The sequence below is a fragment of the Leptinotarsa decemlineata genome, unplaced genomic scaffold, assembly GCF_025532065.1.
Source record: "Leptinotarsa decemlineata unplaced genomic scaffold, Ldec_3_MD MMD2_tig00001393_RagTag_RagTag, whole genome shotgun sequence".
Lineage (NCBI taxonomy): Eukaryota > Metazoa > Arthropoda > Insecta > Coleoptera > Chrysomelidae > Leptinotarsa > Leptinotarsa decemlineata.
In genome coordinates, this window is record NW_027412562.1 from 5,884,802 (window position 1) to 5,905,271 (window position 20,470).

At 32.3% G+C, this 20,470-nt stretch overlaps 1 protein-coding gene across 4 annotated transcripts in view; it reads right to left on the reverse strand.

The window, feature by feature from the left end:
• LOC111511480 (tubulin monoglutamylase TTLL4) overlaps positions 1-20,470 on the reverse strand; it is a 51,578-nt gene that overhangs the window by 24,340 nt on the left and 6,768 nt on the right. For 2 of the 4 annotated variants that reach the window (XM_074175888.1, XM_023167490.2), the window contains exons 3-5: positions 14,504-14,634; positions 1,546-1,761; positions 1,262-1,430 (exon numbers count right to left, since the gene is read on the reverse strand). In XM_074175888.1, coding sequence (XP_074031989.1) covers positions 1,262-1,430; positions 1,546-1,761; positions 14,504-14,634 — 516 coding nt within the window. Of the gene's footprint in view, positions 1-1,261; positions 1,431-1,545; positions 1,762-14,503; positions 14,635-14,693; positions 14,841-20,470 lie in introns of those variants that run through there. The other 2 variants (XM_074175890.1, XM_074175889.1) reach the window with 2 other exon arrangements.

Consider the following 20,470-nt stretch of genomic DNA (forward strand, 5'->3'; position numbering starts at 1 on the left):
AATATTATGGACAGACAAAAAGATCTATTAAAGTAAGATATAAGGAACACCTAGCATACTTAAAATATGGAAGACCTGAAGATTCAGCAGTCGCCTATCATATTTTGCAACAAAACCATTCCACAGACTTCAGTTCGTTAAGATTAGTTAGACAAGTTAACAACAGGCAACTAGATGCCTAGGATAGTGTAGAAATAAGTAAATGTATTATGAATAATGATGACGGACCAATACCAAATAGCATACTGAATAGCTTGTTAAAATAATATTATTAGATTTACTGACTATTACATAAGGACACATTGTAAAAATAAGTTTAGATAGGCAATATTGTGAAATATATAGCTTGAAAATTGTTTTATATATAACTATAACATTTAAACATATTGTAAAAATAATTTAAGACACCAAAGGTGTGGTATACCTGTATAGCATAAATAGGGTTAGTTTCGCAAGTTTTCCAGTTTAATCTTCCTCTTGAAGATGATCACTTGGAGATCGAAACACGTGTCGAGGTGTTAAAAATAACGATTTAGTGTTGGGAAAAAACTCCAGTAACATTCATTACTACACCAAAAGTTCCAAACAGTGCATCATAAGACAATAATGTTGTAAATCATGCCCTAAAGAAAATAAAGCCGGCCGCCACTGGTAGACATAAACAAATTGTGACGTAGCTAAGAGCGCGCTAATGTACGATGTTCGCTGCCGCTCTAGATGAAGCGAGAATAATGCTACCGATTTCGATGAAATTTCGGCGAAAATTTCTAGCGCATTCGATTACGATATATAAACACTAGCCACGAGCATATCGAGACAGTCAAGTGGAAGTTACATTGAGGTACGCGAAGCGATCTAGTGAGGCGATAGAAATTCGAATAATAGTTGAAGTGTTTATTGTATTTAAAGTGAAATAAAGTTAAGTTTGATTATTCAGTGTAGTCAATTATTGGTCAACCCACGGGGAAAAAAGTAACAATAAGAACAAATAAGCAAAATAACCAACATAGAAAAAATAAATGTGTTCCATATCGATTATGGTTGACTTCAGATGTGATGTAATAAAATTATCATCAAATAATTGCACTTTGATAAGAAATTTCCTTATAAAATTATATTGTACATATTGAGAGAACTATATTTGGAAGGAACAATAGATTGTTAATTATTGAAAATTGTAATCAAATAATAAAATATGCAAGGAGATTGCATTTTTTGCAATGTCACTGAGTTTCACATAGAAAAACAGAAATGTACTCACTCTTTATGACCGTATCTACTAATCATCCTTTGAAAATTTCTCCATAGTCTATCTTTTCTTCCTAACTGAAATGTTCCTGGGAAATGATTGAGTTTTTGATAATCTCTCAATGTCCTAAACATCGGGGACTTCATGTGTTTTCCCCATGTACCTAGCCACTGATTGGATTCTAAAAAAAATTGATGTGGGTTATTGATGGAAAAAAATTCTTTCGGTATGGACAAAAAGGACAGGCATGTTAACGTGGAGAGGAAAATAAGGATAACTGGTTAATGGGTGCACACCTCTCGTAAACTCACTTCTAACCAACGCAAAACCAGAATTTGTTAAAGTTTTCCTAACTATAACTGGCGTAATGGTACTCAACTTCCATTTGAGGAACTTTTTACCATTGGGAATTTTAGCTTCTGTTTCGGAGTCATGCGAAGTAAAACAAATGTAAGGTGGAATGTGCGGAAATAAACTACATCTAACTGGCCACTGCACGGCATCTTCAACATCTGAAAAATATCAATACATAAAATAAATATATAAAAATTAATCAAACAATATTAAAATCAACTTATTAAAACAAATCCTCATTAGATATGCTCAAAATTGTTTCTACAAAAAAAAGAAATCAAAACAATTCATTTTCATTCATTATTGAAGTTTCAGGTGTAGCACCTCTACCAAAGCAACAAAGTTGATAAATATTGTTTCAACTGAAATTTTCAATCCTTAGTATCAGATTCTCCAACAAAAAGAACAAAAAAACATGAATAATATCAAACAGAGTCTTAAACTTAAGAACAAGTTGATCAATCAAGTTGAAAAACATAAATATTTTGGCCTAATAATTGATAAAGATTAAAACTTTGAAAGTAATGAATAAAATTAAAGAATCGATTGTACCACTGGTGGGAGGAATCAGAAGAATATTTTCTTTAGATAGTCATATAGAAATCCTAATTCATAATGCTCATATTTTCTCTCAAATTAGATATCTGAATTTGGTCATCCTGCACTGAAAAACCAAAAATATAATGTTTCCTTTAATGAATAAAGCTATGAAGTAGAAAGCCAAAACCTTTGGAGAAGAAAGGTTTTGACTTTCCTCTTCTCCGACGTTATACAAAAAAATGTGGGAATCTTTCAAAAATTATTCTCTACTAAAAATATACCCCTTCCAGTTCAACCAAAATATTTCTATCCCAAAAATTAATCCCACCTATAATTATATAAGGGCTGGCATCAAATCCAATAAGCGAATTAATGTCATTACGTACTGTCATCGATGACATGAGTAGATTCGTGACATAAAGTCGCAATTTAATGAATGAATTGGGCGCTTAATTTCAAAATGTTATCCAGATCGGTTCTGAAGAGGCAATAGTCTTATTCCAAAACATCGGATGTTCAGTGTTCCATATTAGTGAAATTTCACCTCTTTCATATACAGTAGAATCCGGATATAACGACCTTCAAGGGACCGGATATACTATGTCGTACTACCCGGACGGCGCACAAAACGGAATAATTTTGTGGTAATAAAGTGTTCATTACTTCATTAGTCTTTCATTTAGCTATTCGGATTGCTGATCGATAGGCGAATAAAACATTTTATAGGAATCACATATGCTTTATTTTAAAAGTTCTTAAATATCCTAATGTACAAACATATGTACCTACATTATGTACTGTATATTACTGGAGTTTTTTCCCAAACCAAATCGTTATTTTTAACACCTCGACACGTGTTTCGATCACCAAGTGATCATCTTCAAAGAGGAAGATTAAAACTAAGGACTAGTGCGAGCTAATCCTATTTATGCTATAAAGGTAACTCATACAGGTAAACCATCCAGGCATACCAACCTAAATTAATTTTACAATTTTGCCTTATCTATTATTTTACAATGTATGTTTATATAAAACAATTTTCAGCTATATAAAAATTAATTTCACAATATTGCCTATCCAAATTTATTTTTTCAATGTGTCCTTATGTAGTAATCAATAAACCCAACAACATTATTTTATTTTATTTTAACACGCTATATAATCTTTGGTATAGACCCGTCATCGTTATTCATAATATTATTGTGTTTACTTATTTCTACACTCTCATAGGCATCTATTTGCCTGTTGTTGTTAACTTGTCTAACTAATCTTAATGAACTGAAGTCTATGGAATGGTTTTGTTGCAAAATATGATGGGCAACTGCTGATTTTTCAGGTCTTCCATATTTTAAGTGTGCTAGGTGTTTCTTATATCTTACTTTAATAGATCTTTTTGTCTGTCCATAATAGTTTGCGTCGCAGTCCTTACATTCAATTTAATAAATTCCATACTTTTCCGAATTCTCGACTTTGTCTTTTGGACTTCCCAAAAGGCTCTGTAGTGTATGACTTGTTTTAAAAAACACCTACATACCTAATTCCTTGAAAGTCTTTCCTAAGTTCCTCGTATATTGGTGGTATGGAACTGAGATGTATTTATCTTGGTTTTTGTCCTTTCTAAAAGTCGAGATTTCGTTCATTCTTAACCTAAACTTCTTTTTCCTTATTATGTCATCTACAATACCCCTCGAGAAACCGTTAGTGGCTGCTATTTCCTGTATTGTACGTCTTTCTTTTTTGAACCTATCATGTGTTAGAGGGCAAGTCAAAAGACGATGCAATAAAAAATTCAACCCAGCACGTTTATGCTGTCCACAGTGATGTGAACTGTCAGGAATATACCTGTACGTGCGTTTCTTTTCTAAATATATCGTATTCTAACCCTCCATCATAAATTATGTACTGTAATAACAAAGAGATAAAATACACACGCAATGCACGAAAAAACTGTGTTACTAACGTAGAAAGTCTGTTATTTGAGTTTTTTTTTGACAAACTTTTGTTCGGTAGTAAGAATTTCGTATAGCGTTATGAATTCGCGACATCATTGTTTTCATCCAAGTTAGTCTGAACAGACATTGAGCGTTTCCGAGGCTTTCAGAGCCTCAGACACACTCAAGGTTGGATAAATCTCCTCTGGTGCGTCATCACCACCGACATTATCTTTGCTATTCACGTCGTTGGCAATTATATTTTCCACAATGTTTTCATCAGACGGTTCCTCACAAGTGGCGACAGCATCATCGACACACGCGTATTGTTCAAAGTCCTCGTTTGTTATGGGTAACTGATTCATATCACTAGCCCTCGCCCAAATGCTCAGCCTCACGTCGTCTTCTTAGTTGAAATCATCTGGGTTTGAAGTTAGGCTACATTCTACATTGTTTCGCACAAAACCAGCGTGTTTGTAACAGTTAAAAATTGTCCCTTGCTTGAAGAAGAGGGAGTGCACCGAGGTATTGGTGCGCAGATTGTGTAAACAAAACATTGCGTGACGTTTGTTTTAACCGGATGTATTATCATGAAAAACGGTCGCTATAAGAGGTTGATCGCGTAAACCTGAGTAGCACTAAACGGTATATTTTCTCAATAACTAAATATGAAACTAAACTTGAGTAAACATTATCGTCGCTCTAAACGGATAGTCGTTATAAGCGGAGTCGTTATATATGAATTCTACTGTACTATATTGTGTAGCAATCCTGTGAATGATATCTGATTCAGTTCCATAACGAATGATAGAAGAAGTGTTTTTTGTTAATTCAATGGTTATATAAAAGTAGCTGTTTCGAAAGTACTTTTCTTTTGTGTAATTCAATGTTTATATGAAAGTTTTTGTTTTGAGAGGGCTTTTTCTTTCAGTTCGTGCCTGAAAGTTACTTCTCATGATTTAAAAATCCTTGTATAAATTTTATTTTTCATTTTGAAAGATTACCTGTTTTCTTCTTTTCTTTGTAAGATTCCCACATAGTTTTGCATAAAGATAGAAAAGTAGAAAGACAAAACACTCCTTTCCCAAAAATTTACCCCTCCTAAAAATAGGGCCATTCAATGTATAATAAACCATGCGACACTCAATCTTTGGAACTATACAAAATTACTAATAATATGATACTCATTGAAAATCTAAATTCATATACAGGGCTATTCAAATTCGTTTCTGTACATGGGGATCTCGTAAACGATAAGAGATAGACAGAAGATATACAGGAAAAACCAAAAAATACCAAATTATGTTTTTGCCTATATCTTCTTTATTCGCAGACATATTGAAAATCTGTCCACATTTTGCTATTGGCACTTGATGTGGGCTCTCAGAATATATCCATGAATCTTTTATATATGGTGTCATCTGACTTGGGCCTCCCCATCTTTGAATTTTTAAATACGGACCTGTATTTTTTGTTGTAATTTTTTGATCGTACACGTTCACTTCATACTGAGAAATTGAATTAAATTTTATATTTCGGGATTTTTCGGTAACATTCCTTTATAATTGTGTAAATTATTCCATTTTAATTACTACTTTCATATATAACTTTATACATTATGTTATATTATAGATGTTATATATTATAGATGTATATATTATAGATGTTATTTATAATAACATTTAAACACTAGATAAGGACATATTGTAAAATAATAGATAAGGCAAATTGTAAAATTAATTTAGGGAGGTATTATGGGTGGTATACCTATATGGTTTACCTGTATAGTATACCTGTATAGCATAAATAGCGTTAGCTTAGGAAACTTTCCTGTTTAATCTTCCTCTTGAAGATGATCACTTGGTGATCGAAACGTGTCGAGGTGTTAAAAATAACGATTTGGTGTTGGGAAAGAACTCCAGTAATATTCATTACTACACCAAAGGTTCCAAACAGTGCATCATAAATATTGAAGTTTCATACCAAATAAAAAAATGAGTGAATGAAAATTATATATTTCTTCTAGTTTGTATATTATTTAATAATCATGAACCTAGGAAATACAAACTTTACTGGTAAAATGAAAATTGTCTTATTTCAAGGTTTAACACAAAGAAACTATTGAGAGAACCCCCCAATTAGTTATGGTAGTAAGTCTCTGCCATACAAAATGCTGAAAATATTTGTACCCCATAGAAAAAGGGTTTTGGGTGATAACAAAATTATCAAATAAAATTATTTGGATAATTGTTGTCATTATCAGGACTCTACTGAACCAAGATAATCTTAGACTTCAACAAAATTTAAACAATAATTATTTAAATCGGAATAGCATACCTATATTGACACCACCCATTTGAATATCAGGTTGATATGCCATAATTAGCAGTAAACTCACTATACTGAGAAAAGGACACAACCAGAAAATTTGATTTATAGTCACTCATTATACCTACACTTTTGCCTGTCATGATGCTAAGTGAAATTTTGGAACTACCTCTTAGGTAGAAAGGTATAATTTGTTGTAGGTACATTTAGGGTCAATACAATTATTGCTATTGGTCTATTTACTATCTATATAACATGGAATTCAATGAAAAGTAAGATTTGCTTTAGAGATGTACCAAATCTAAATAAGCTTCCTCTGGTGTTGAAATTTACATAACTAGAGTTTAGTACAATACTACTAACGGGAGATTCAGATATGTAATAAACAAGAGATTTCCTTCAAGGCTTCGGAATGTTTTGAAATACAAAACACCAGGAAAACAAACAAACTAGAAAACGTGTTACCCTTGATAATCTCAAATCTAGTTCAGTTTGGTCAAGAGGGTTACCTTTTTTTAGTATGTTATAGTTCTGTCGGAGCATCATTCAAAAGGCTTCCTTAATACACATACAATGTTTACACGATAGTAATAATAATTATATATTCTTGTTTTGTTTATGACATAATGGACCTACTAAAGGAAAGAATAATCTCTCCCAACTACCTACAGAGTAGGCTCTGGTAAGTGTCTGTCTGGGTAAAATCTTTCCTGTACTGACGAGAGGTAATACCTCGAAACCGTGGTCTGCAGGTGATCTACTTGAATAATTTCAGCGTAGTTCTGCTGCTGGACTAGCCTCTGTGAGGCATCAATATCCAGCGTGGTAATAGCCGGAGAAGTAGTTGTTTTCCGACAGACGTTTACCAGAGCCTACTGTGTAGGTAGTTGGGAGAAATTAATATTTCGAAATATTCATTTTCTTGTACATATGTATCTCTCCTCAATAGTTTTAACTTTTGATTTCTATAGATCTTGACATTTTTAACAGATCTTTATATTGGCATTTTCATATTGACTTTCAAAGTACATATTAGTTTTATTATATTCATTTATTTATATGTATTTACATATTTTTTTACGTTTCATATTTACAGTAATGTATCCAACTTTGATGAATGTATGAACTACTACCATATTATATTACAATTAAATTTGTATGCAATGTTCCTTAATATTTCATTGAAAAAGCTTCTATTGCTGTTACCTACTTCTCATAAAATAATTTTTTATAGAAAACTATTGAATAAAATATAACCTTACTAGTACTATGTTGCTGTATCGCTGCTGTTCAAATGTTTTGACAGAATCAGAATCAATGAACTTAGGCGTGCGCAGCGTTATAGAACAGTGCTTTCAAAAAATTGTTCTACCTCGCCATCTAGTGGCGAGTTACAGAAAAATTGCTATGAAAAATTACTTGTCATGTCAAGTTTCATCACGATTGGTTGAGTGATGTAGAAGTTTATCACTTACCAACCAACCAACAAACATCCATTTTTATATATTATATTTGCACATGATAGGTGGGATCTTTGAATCCCTTTTTCAAATATTTCTCACGCCTCTGGTTCTGATCGCCACCACTGGCATTCGACGGTATGGACGTCGTTAGTATGTGAATCAGCCATTATTATTAATTCACCAGCTGCATTAATGAATAATAACACCGACTTTTCGAATAAACATAATTAAAATTTCAAGCCAATCAGTATAAAAGTGTTTTATAATATTCAAACCGATTATCTTTACTGTTATTCCTAAACAAATTCACCTTGTTTATGGATTGGCGGCAGATGTTCATAAATTTGATAATTTGAATCATTTCAACATAAGCAAGCGTTGACTAATACATTAGGCAGAGATCCAAGTGTTTACTGGCATGTAAAGAATCGTAATTCTTATACAACTTTAAAATGATACTGATTGTCCACATATCGATCATTTATTGAGTAGAATAGAATAGAATAGAAAGAATAGAATTCTATTCTATTCTATTCTATTCTATTCTATTGTCCACATATCGATCATTTATTGAGTACATTCAAATTTTAAGTAAAAAAAATCAAACTGCCGAAACATTTTTTAAACATTGCAAGTGGTAAAATGTTGAAGCCAACAAAACATTTTTTCAGAATATTTCGAGTTACACTATTCATGTGAACAACTGCCAGTACTTATAATATCGAGAACTGTTCAAATATATCCCGTGAAAGTATATTTATCTTTGGCATTGAACTGTACTTACTCTGCATATAATTATCTTGCCACACTACATCAATGAAAAGTTCTAAAGATAACATACCAGATGTAAATTGTTTTGTGTTATTTAAAATAGATAAACTCTTCATTTCCAGACGGAATTCATGGAATTAGACAGGACTGAAATGGATGCAAATAGATTACGTTCCATACAATCAAGAGAGAATTTAAGTTTTGAAATGTTCAATTGAATAAAAACGATAACACTTTCTAGATAGTTATTAGTGAGAAATAACCTGAATTATTGAATAATATACTACTAACAAATATTTAAAAGAGAGGTTAAATAGCTCAAAACATTGCCCTCACATACTTAGGTTTGTCCTTTAAGGACAGCAATGCATTCGTGGTTCAGCCTAGCATCACTGATGCTAGGGTCGAAACAGCGCTGTCTGGTGTTGAATGATAAATGCGTTTGGGCTCTGGTTTTCAGCTAATTACCTTGCAATGAAAAACAGAGGGCGAATCTCGTCGGCGGTCGATGTTTAAGCTTCGCTTTACAACTAACCTCCTTTGGGGAGTCTCATTTAACTTTGACATTCGGGGATCGAGTTCTCTGTCGATTACACAAATGGCGTCTTCATAATCGGAGATGTCATCACTCTCACTTAGAGAGTAAATAATAAATGTGTTGGGAATCGCACGTCATTACGTGAGACCTCGTCGATCTTTCACTCTTACGAATCTCCTCAAGACTTCTGAGGGTTGCTGTTCGTGGGGGGATGTCAACTGGTTGATGGAAAAACAGAAATGCTTTCAAATATAGAAAGTCACAGATTTTGGTCCCAATATCTAAGTTAATTGGAAATATTTTTCGTAAATCGAAATTTTGTTGACATTTTAAACGAAATTTGTCTGTGGCAAAATACAAATTGACCAACTGCAGATTTTCTTCAGAAAATTAAACTATACGATGGCTTTTAAGTGTTCTCTTCAGTTTACGGTGCCTTCATAATGTATAAATCGTCAATAAAATAATAAAAGGTAATCAGTTCCTTCGTACTATTATTTCTGTTGAAGTTTAGAAGGAATCTGTAGTAATAATTTTTAGTATTGTGTGTTCTGTTTTGATACATATGAGCTATGATCATTCGATCTTTCAACATTTTTAACATGTACAGTCTCCAATTTATACCACTCCATTGAAAGCATTGTTTTATCCAATAACTCATCTCCCTACATCATGAGCTAGCAGGAGTCAGTATATTGTTAATTACATCAAATTCAACTACATTTCAACATCAACACTTTGAAACACCATAGAATAGAATAGAATATTTTATTGGTGTTAAAATAAACATTAAGTTTTTACACAGATCAATACAGCACAGATACAGAAATATAAGTTATAAATTATATAAAATATATCGAAGTAGGTACGTAGGTTTCACAATATCAACAATTTAAAGTTTTCAATTCATTTTCTCAAAGACAATAAATACAACCTTCTAAAGATTACATTTCATTTCAAATCTACTGTTAAGGAATTCACTGTAGCTAAAGAAGGCTTTGTTAAATAATCTTTCAATACAATCCCTTGTTCATTTGTTTATCTCTTGTTCATTTGTTTCAAGATCCTGATCTGGCAAGGTAGTTTGTTGTAGAATTATGGACCATAATAAAGTGAAGCATTCCTTGATTTATATAGTCTAAGACTATTCATTCTTATATTGTCTCTTTTCCTTGTGTAGTGATTATGTACATTGCTTTGAGTTTTGTATTGACTAATATTTTCATGCATATAGACAATGCATTCGTACATGTATCTTGATGGAATGGTCATGATTTTGAGATCAATAAATTTTTATCTGACATCGGCACGATACCCCAAGTCGGAAAGTATACATATTGCTCTTCTCTGAACGTCAAATACTCTGAATCCATGTGGGGAGTGTCCCCATACTATTATCGTATACGTACAAACTGATTGAATGAGAGCTTGGAAAGTCATCACACAAACTTTCTGGTCCACCACTGATCTAAGATTTTTTAGAAAATAAATGCTTTTATGTTAGGAATCACACGTTAAAAGGTAAGACCTCGTTAATCCTTAGCTCGCACAAGTTTCGACTTCTGAGGGTTGCCAAAAACTTTACTGATTCTAGAATTTTATAAATATCATTCTGATAGGTGGAGAAAATCAATGATTTAGTTTTGCTACCATTTAGATGCAACCGTTCTGAAGTGAACCAGTCTGATGCTTCTCTTGGAATTTGTAAAGGTCGTATCATCAGCATAAAGTAGGTACTAGGAAGCTATGAGCTAAGGCATATTTGATACCGTAGATGTAAATTAGGAATAATAGTGGACCAAGAATTGAGCCTTGGGGTACACCGTGCCTGTTGATTCTTTCTTCTGAGAGAGTGTCACCGCAAAATGTTACTTGTCTTCTATCTTCCAGGTAACTTGAGATCAGTTTCAAATTTATTCCAGTGAGGCCATAGAATTCAAGTTTTATAATTAAGATTTCATGTGATACACAAAGGCCTTTGACAGGTCACAGAAAGTAGATTCCACAATTTTACCATAGATCACATAGATCATTGACTGCTAATGCGGTTGATTTGGCAATTCTAAAGCTGAATTGTTCATTAATCAACAGGCTGTTTCCCTCAAAGAAATCCTGTAGCTGATTTTTCCGAAGGAATTCAAATATCTTGGATAGAACTGGAATGAGCGCTATAGGTGTGTCCATTTATAGGTGGGTCCATTTTATTACCTTTTTAGGTATGATTTTAACAAGCTTGAATTCCGTTGGATATACTCCTTTTCTGATGTTTTCATTGTACAGTTTGGTTAGAGGAATGATTAATACATCTTTCGGCTCCTTGATTAGATTAATGTTCATATCATAGATATCTTTACTATGTTTTGGTTTCAATTTTTGTATTGCATCTCTCACATCAGAAAAAAAGTTATAAAATTCGTTTGGAGTAATATCTATTATTTCTAGTCTAGTATTATTCTCTAGTCCTTTTTGTGTTAATGACTTTCCAAGAGGCTCTTGACAGACAGACAGACATTTTGGTCACAAAAATTACGGACAAGCAATGAAGGGTGAGCAGGTGCATTATCGTGATTCAAAAGCCATGAATTGTTTTTCCACAACATCGGCAGCGCAACTTTTCGCAAGAGGCGCGTAACTTCAGATAATACCCCTTATTTCCATCCTCGGCAACTTCTCCAATAGTAATTCGACGATTTTCCATAACAAGTTTCTTCACTTTCTCCACATTTTCATCGGTTGTTGATGTGCTGGGGCGTCCAGGGCGAGTGTCGTCATTCACATCTTCTCGATCTTCTGTGAAAAACTTGTAGTACTTGTAAACATTTTTCCAACTCGGAGTACAATCACCATATGCCACTGTCAACATTTCATGTATTTTTGAGCACCTAATTCCATTTTTTACACAAAATTTGATGCAAATTATTTGACTAATTTTTTCCATAGCAGAAAATCGCCGAACAAGCAAAACACTTCTAACTTTCATGCCTCTCACCATCAAACTGAACATGTTAAACATCTTTAATTGTGAACATAAGTTTGAGACAAGTATACCAACATTAAAAACTTAAAAAATCGACAATCGAATATACATAGCCTGCGAAATTTGAACATCCACCTTATTTTTTGAAGTGTTACAAAAACAATACAATATTGTAAATATGTATTTATTTTCATAAACTTTCTCAAACCGCCTAGTTTATTTGAAATTTGTTTATGTTTTCAAAACTAGCAAGTCATATTCAGATTTTAACTGCCATGTTTTCAATAACACAACACAACAAAGTTTTTGTTTCGGGGTTGAAATTAGATGATTTTAATGTATTTCCACGTGTTAAAACCGAAAGTGACCATAAAAATTATATATTAGCTCTTGTTTTCAAGATATAGTATCATTATATTATATATATGTATATTGAGTTTTCAACAAATGAAATATTTCATCACCAACAGTTGGTACACATGTTTGTTTACATAACACCCCTCTCATCAGCTGTTCTTAAGTAGTAAACATAACCTATGTGAGTTTGTCAATTGTACGCACGTGGTTGCTATTGAAATTATCGTGTGAAGTTGATTTTTAAATTAATTTAAGTGCTGATCTGAAATGCCTCGAAAGTGTGTGAATTCTGTCGATAGCTTTTGCTATATATGTGGTGAAATAACATTTAAGGCTCAGAAACGTAAAATGACACCTATCGTTAAGACAGCCTATGAACATTATTTTGGTGTGAAAGTTGGGGACCAAGATAAATCATGGGCTCCTCATATATGTTGTAATTCTTGTTCCGTCATATTGCGAGAGTGGCTGAAAAATAAAAACCGGGCAATGGCTTTTGCAGTACCTATGGTTTGGCGTGAGCCTACCAATCATACGCCGACGACTCAGAAAATATCTGAGAAATAATGAAAAATGAAAAATAATGAGAAAAATGTAGTTTACGAGCCTCTTGTAGATCCTAAGGATGTTCTCCTTCCCCCATTACATATTAAGTTGGGACTAATGAAAAACTTTGTGAAGGCCATGGACCAGGAAGGACAAGCTTTTAAGTACTTGAGAGCAAAGTTTCCCAGGTTGAGTGATGCTAAAGTCAAGGAAGGCATCTTTATTGGGCCTCAAATCCGTGAAATCGTAAATGATCCTGCTTTTGACATGATTTTAACAGGAAATGAAAAAAGAGCCTGGGAAGCCTTTAAGGGGGTTGTACATGGGTTTTTAGGTAACAAAAGAGATGATAACTTCACAGCATTGATTAAAGAGCTTCTTCAAGCTTACCACCAACTTGGATGCAACATGTCCTTAAAAATTCATTTTCTTCACTCTCATCTTAATTTCTTCCCACAAAACTGTGGAGCTGTGAGTGACGAACATGGAGAAAGATTCCATCAAGACATTGCCTTAATGGAACAGAGATATCAGGGCCGTTGGAATGAAGCAATGCTTGCAGACTACTGCTGGTCTGTGTGTAGGGATGCTCCAGAAGTGTTTTATAAAAGACAAGCTAAACGACAGCGATCTTACAATGAATTGATGGTACAAACTTCTTTTATTTGTCAAAACACTAAGAATAATGTTTTTTTTATTAATTTTGTACTTAAAATATTCTAAAAGAAACATAACAATATTGTTTTATGTACTTTCACTTTTCACGTATAGTATAACTACTCTTCAAGATTAAGTACTGTGTATCTCAAAAACCAGAGCTAATAAAAAATTTATTTTAAATTGTTATTTTCGTTTTTATCACCCCAAAATTAGTAGAAATTGACTAATTTAGTGTAGGAAACATTCAAAAAATATTTTTTTGTTGTGTTGTGTAATCGACTGACAATCCGAAAACTATTATATTGCATCATTTTGAACATAATTTCATTTGTCTTCTGTCTGACGTGAAAAAAACAGCTATGAACAAAAAATTCATTCCTTAACCGAATAAAAATCTGAACTGAACTGAAGAAAATCTGAATAAAAGAAAATTATGTGTTATATTATTTCCTTCTTTTGAAATTGTTTGTCGCCAATCTCATTGAAATAAATCAATAAATCAATTCGCAATTATAAGAAAATTCAATAATACGAGCGGGAGAACTTCGGTCGATAGCCAGGTAAGCAAATTTGTAATTTTGTTCAATAAATTACTATTAGATAGATAGATAGATAGATATCCTTTATTAGTTCTTTGTAATAAAAAACCTTTTCAGGTGTAGAACACGTCAATTACAGTAAACATTAAAGAAGTAGTGGAAAATCATGAGGCAATATCAATAATATTGGTTAAGAATATAAATGGCCGCAGATTATTATGATTATTTTTATTCAATATCGAAGACTCACCTGTTTCATGTGAACCAACTTGTAAAATCCCATTTGCAGAATCTTTGTTGCTCTCATCTGTTGACTGCTCACTGACATTATCATCTTCACCTAAGTTAGTCTCATTTTCACTGTCAGAACCACTATAGTCACTAAAATAAACAGTATTGAAATCATATGTTACCAACTACAACAAAAATTAATCAATTACTTGTTTATATCAATAATTTCTAGTTTCATTTCGGTGCGAACTTGTATCAACCAAAAAAACTAAAATCCAACCAGTCACGCAAATGAAAAATCTATATATTTATTTACTGAAAATGTGGGACATGTGTTGTTTTCACGAGTATGCAGGCCTTCTGTGCCAACTGTGAAATGGAACACCTAAGTGTTTGATTGTTTAATCATGTGTGAGAGGTACCTTTATCCTAATTTTAAACATTCCTCAAAACTATTTCGAAGTCTGCCAAAATATAAAATGTTTGCATTCTGACTAACTCCTCTCAAAATAAAACGGAGAAATTAATTCGTATATCTAATGGCTTAGACTGATGAATGGAAGTGTGAAGAAATTTTAGTTGGCTCATATGCATCATGAAACAGATGAAAAACTTTTAGAATGCATCTTCCATTTCCTGTTTATCATCAAGAAATTATATATGCTTTAACTTTCTATGAGGTTTTTCTGATGAAAATGAACTTTATGTTAATCTGCTATGAGTAAATTATTTTTGTTTTAAGGATATGGTCTTTCGAAAAATGTTAAAATTGTTTTGGTAGGTACATGTTATGAAATGAAAGATAACAAATAAATCCTTGTGATACAACAAATTTAAAAGAATGAAATAATGGGCATTAAAAGAGCTTTTAAATTTTGAATATAGTAACGAATGTTTTAATGAATAAATATTCAATTTTTATTCCGAAATCATCAATAGATTCATAATAGATGAAAAATGTTTGTTGTTACCCAGAGGTTCCAATACGAACTATCAAGTGTTGTAACCCCCCTGACTAACGTGACAACAAAAACCACAAACAGATAATATCCATACTCCAATCCATTGTTTTCAATACACTGCCAATTTTTTTATTTCTATTTTGATGACTATTTTATACAAGTTTACCTACAAGTTGAGGTTGTTTCAAAAGTTTTGTTCCTTTGAATGTAATGTGTTTTTATAGCTCCTTATCTTAATGAATAATTATTCTGTGTCATGGCATATACTGATCGATGGAGAATTTTGTACTCTATACATTGTAGCAGGGGAGCTCACGATGCAAAATGGGGATTTAGTCAAGCGTCATTGAGACATATTAGGTTGCAAAGCTTAGATGATAAGAAGAAAAAAATGTTATATAATATATACCTTTTCATCTGTGGGGGAAGCGCCTATGGGGAAGCGCCTATAGATTTTTAAATATGTAAAAAAATACTGTTGCATGGACATACTCGAGTGTGTCAGATATTGATAGCATCAATGTCCTACGTATTTTTAATAATGTTGGTATGTTAATCTGCATGATGTGGGTGGTTGTATGTAAGGGTTAAAAGTGAAAAGAAAAAAAAATGTAATCGAGCGCGTCAGATTTTCTAAGGGGGTGTTAAGTGCAACAAAAAAAAGCTCTCATTCAATAATCTGACGCAAACTCGGGGCCATTATTATAATGTGCAAAAAAAATTCGCCATTTTGAAATACTCAAGCGCGTCAGATTAAGATATATATGGTTCATCTTTATGTTTTAGACGTGCTGTCTCATAATCTGACGATTATCTAGAGGGATTCGCTTAATCTAACAAAAACAATGATTTTTTTAATTTTTTTTTAATCCACTGAACTTAATTAATTGAAAAGCTCAGGAAATAGCATGCAAATAAATAAGTGTATGTTTTTTAAGTAGAATACTTGTATTTATAAAAAAATAATTTTTAAAAAATGCTCAAAAAAATTAAATTTTTCATAATCAATTGATTAATTAATGAAGAAAAGAGAAATGAACCTTTCTATGTTTTTTACCACTTTTATTTGTAACTGACGTTATTGCAGTTTCTCCTATAAGGACATTTTCAAACTTATACAATATACAAGTTACAAATAAAAGTGGTAAAAAACATAGAAAGTTTAATTTCTCTTTTCTTCATTATGATTTCCTACCACGTAGTAACGGCAACATCCATCAATTAATTGATTAATTAATCATCATCTTCATCACGAACGAGTCTCTGTAATCAGCTGTGATGGCGTTATGGCAACAGAATTCAGAGTGGAGACGGAGTGAGAGAGTAATAGATAGAGAAAAAGTGAATGAAGAATAGAGGAATAGAAACTCGAAGAGGGAAATATAGGAATCATACAGCTGCACACATTAAACTTTATCGACGAATTTTTGTTATTTCGGCTTACGGAAATCGTCAAATTATATATTTTTCGTTATCCTTGAATTTCCTTCAAAATAAAAAAAAATTAGCTACGCTCGAGAATGTCGAATTGACGTTACTTTTTTACAACTTTGCCGCCCTCCCCTTTCTTTACGTCACCCTCAAATTGTCAGATTACTGGAATATGCACTTTTTAGCAGGTAATTAACTCACCCTACCTTAATCTGACGCGCTCGAGAATTTATGATGATCCATTTTTTTTTACTAATCTGATCCTTTATCCCTCACAGGCGGCCTTATATATGGGGCTCATATTTGGTGGAGGTACTTAACCGGGTACAAGGTATCCCCCTATATATTAATCTGCCGCGCTTTAGTGAATCCCGAAATCCCCGCTTGGGCTCCCCTATTATTATTAACAAGAAATTATACAGTGCATTTCTTTAATGTCCCCCCCTTTTATTTTTTGAACGGGTCAACTCAAAAAATTGAAATTTGGGATAATGAAATTAATGCATGAATACTTTATTTTGAAGTGAAATTGACAGATGAAACTTTCAAGATGGCGACTAGGCGCCATCTTGAAAAAAAAATTGAATGGAAAGGGGGGTCTTGTGACACATCATTTTGAAGCTCCTGACAAATACTTCACAACCCTAGAATATGAAGTCAATATTTTCACCGACTACAAAATGGCGGAACATTTAATTATTTCCTAAAAGTAAACACATTAATATCGATATTTCTAGAAATATTCCTTTTTATCTGCCATATGGCAATTCTAACAACCCGATAAGGTTTAAGTTATTTTTTGTTTATAAAAACGTCAAAAAATGTCAGTACGTCAGTATTTTAGAGTTGTGAAATATTTGTCAGGAGCTTCAAAATGATCTGTCACAAGACCCCCTTTTCCACCTAATTTTTTTCCCAGATGGCGCCCAGTCGCCATCTTGAAAGTTTCATCTGTAATTTTTACTTCAAAATAAAGTATTCATGCATTAATTTCATTATCTCAAATTTCAATTATTTGAGTTGACCTGTTCAAAAAATAAAAGGGAGAGGGACATTAAAGAAATCGCTGTATATGCTTTAATTTAAGGGTATGTGATAATCTTTCTACGAGGTTTTTCTAATGAAAATGAACTTTACGTTAACTGCTATGAGAAAATTATTTTTGTTTTAACGATATGGTCTTTTGAGAAAAGTTAAATTATTTTGGTAGGTACATGTTATGAAATGAAAAATAACAAATAAATAAATAAAATAAATCCTTGTGATACAACAAATTTGAAAGAATGAAAAAATGAGCATTGAAAGAGCTTTCAAATTTTGAATATAGTAACGAATGTTTTAATGAATATATATTGAATTTTTATTGCGAAATTATCAGTAGATGCATAATAGATGAAAAATGTTTCTTGTTACCCCCCTGACTAACGATACAACAAAAACGACATGTTCAAATAGATGTTTTTCAATACATGAAAAACCCACAAACAGATAATATCCATACTCCAATCCATTGTTTTCAATACACTGCCAATTTTTTTATTTCTATTTTATACAAGTTTACCTACAAGTTCAGGTTGTTTCAAAAGTTTTGTCCGTTTAAATGTAATGTGTTCGATCGATGGAGAATTTTGTACTCTATACATTAATGCTGTGTGTGTTGGCGTGTGTGTGAGTATGTGTGCTGCTTTCTTCTTTTCTTTGGAAGATTCCCACATTTTTATGTATAAAGATGAAGTAGAAAGCCAAAACCTTTTTCTCCCATTAAATTACATGTTTTAAAATTTTTAATATTTGAGGTAATTATTAATTTCTCCGTTTATTGCCTGTAATGTCTTGTCCTTCTGCTATGTTATGTATTATGTAATATTCTGATCCTTATTACTGCTTTGTATAAAAGCATAGTTTCTTTAACCCTTGTTAAGCATAAGTTTAGGCCAATTTTTAATTTAATTTCGACTTTTTTGACCTTTATTTAATGGAGATATCTTAGGTCCTGCTAGCTTAACGATAAGCTCCTACAGAAAAAAATATTTTGTTGGAGAGTATAATTTTAGGTTCATTTTTGCTTCTATTCCATGTTTCGTTTTCCATGTTTTGTCTTAAATCAAAGGACTTTTCTAGCTTTGCCGTTGAGTTGGCAGAACCAAATCCAAATCCTCAACTTTATGGAAATTTTGAACTTACAAATAATTTTGGGTTTCTCCATTATATCTCATTGAACAATGTTTTGCTCATCATTTTAATTGAACATTTGGGTAATTCCTTCAGACACACACGTTGAAAGTAGAAATAATATTTTGAAAAAATTCTCATGTGTGTAATTGTTTTCTGTCTATTTTTTTTCTGAAAACAACCCAGTGGGTTCTGTTAACTTTATCGTTAAGTTGGAAAAGCCAAATCAAAATCCTTTACTTTTTGGAAATTTTGAGCTTGCATGATTTCAGGTTTGTTCATTACCCTACAGAACATTTTTTACTCCTCATCTGTATTAAATATTTGGGTGATTGTCTGATACACACACGGTAGAAGTAGAAATGTTTTAAAAATATTCGAGTGCAGGAGAGACGAGAATATATTGAGATTTTAGGTTCATTTTAGGCTTCCATTCCTCCTTACACCAAATTTCCATGAGTTCTTTTTTCAAATCTATGTATTTATTTAACATTCAGCTGACAGAAGCAAATCGTAATCCTTCACTTTTTGGAAATTTTAAATAATTTTGGGCTATGTCATGTCATAACCCTAATGAACAATGTTTTGCTCATCTTTTGAATTGAATATTTGAATGAATATTGAGAGACACATGATGAAAACATTCTACCACATAAAAACGTGGATGTGTTGTATTATGGACAATGAACGTCGCCCTTTATTTCACTTGATAGTTTGAATATATCAGTTATGTTGAGTTTTTTGTTTATGAAATAATGATATCATTATTATTATAATTGTAAAATATTTTTTTTAAATATTCCTTCAGAGTTGATGTGATCAAAAAATAGGTACAGACGGTTCAATCTGAAATAATTCATCTTAGATATTCTTGCGCAAGTAACAAGTCCGAACACATGGAGACAACTGGACTCTAGTTTTAATGTAACAAATTTCCTAGCGACTTTTGCTGTCTTGTCCATCAGGCTAGCAGATATAATTCATATCTATTCTTGAAAAAATTTCAAACTTGCGTAAAATTCTCAATATATTTTAATCTCTTCCACACTTGAAGAATTCTTCAAAAAGTTATTCCCGCTTTTATTGTGTTTGTCCCAGATAATCACGAGTTATTTGAAACGAGGCGTAAAAAATTGTTCAGTAGGATCATGGAAGAGCCTAAAATAAGCATTAAATTGCAAGTTCAATTTGACTTTGTCAGTTAAATGGTGAAACTAGAAGAACACAGTGAATAATAAAAAACAACATAATGAAAATCGGCAATAGGAACCAAAAATTAGTTTAAAATTATGGCGCAGTCTGATTCAATAAAATGTTTTTTCTGTGCAAAAAAAAATACAAAAGTAGACTATAATTACGGTCTGGAAATGAATATAAAAATCCAAAGTGGTTCTGCTAGCTCAACAAGGATGTTTCTGTCA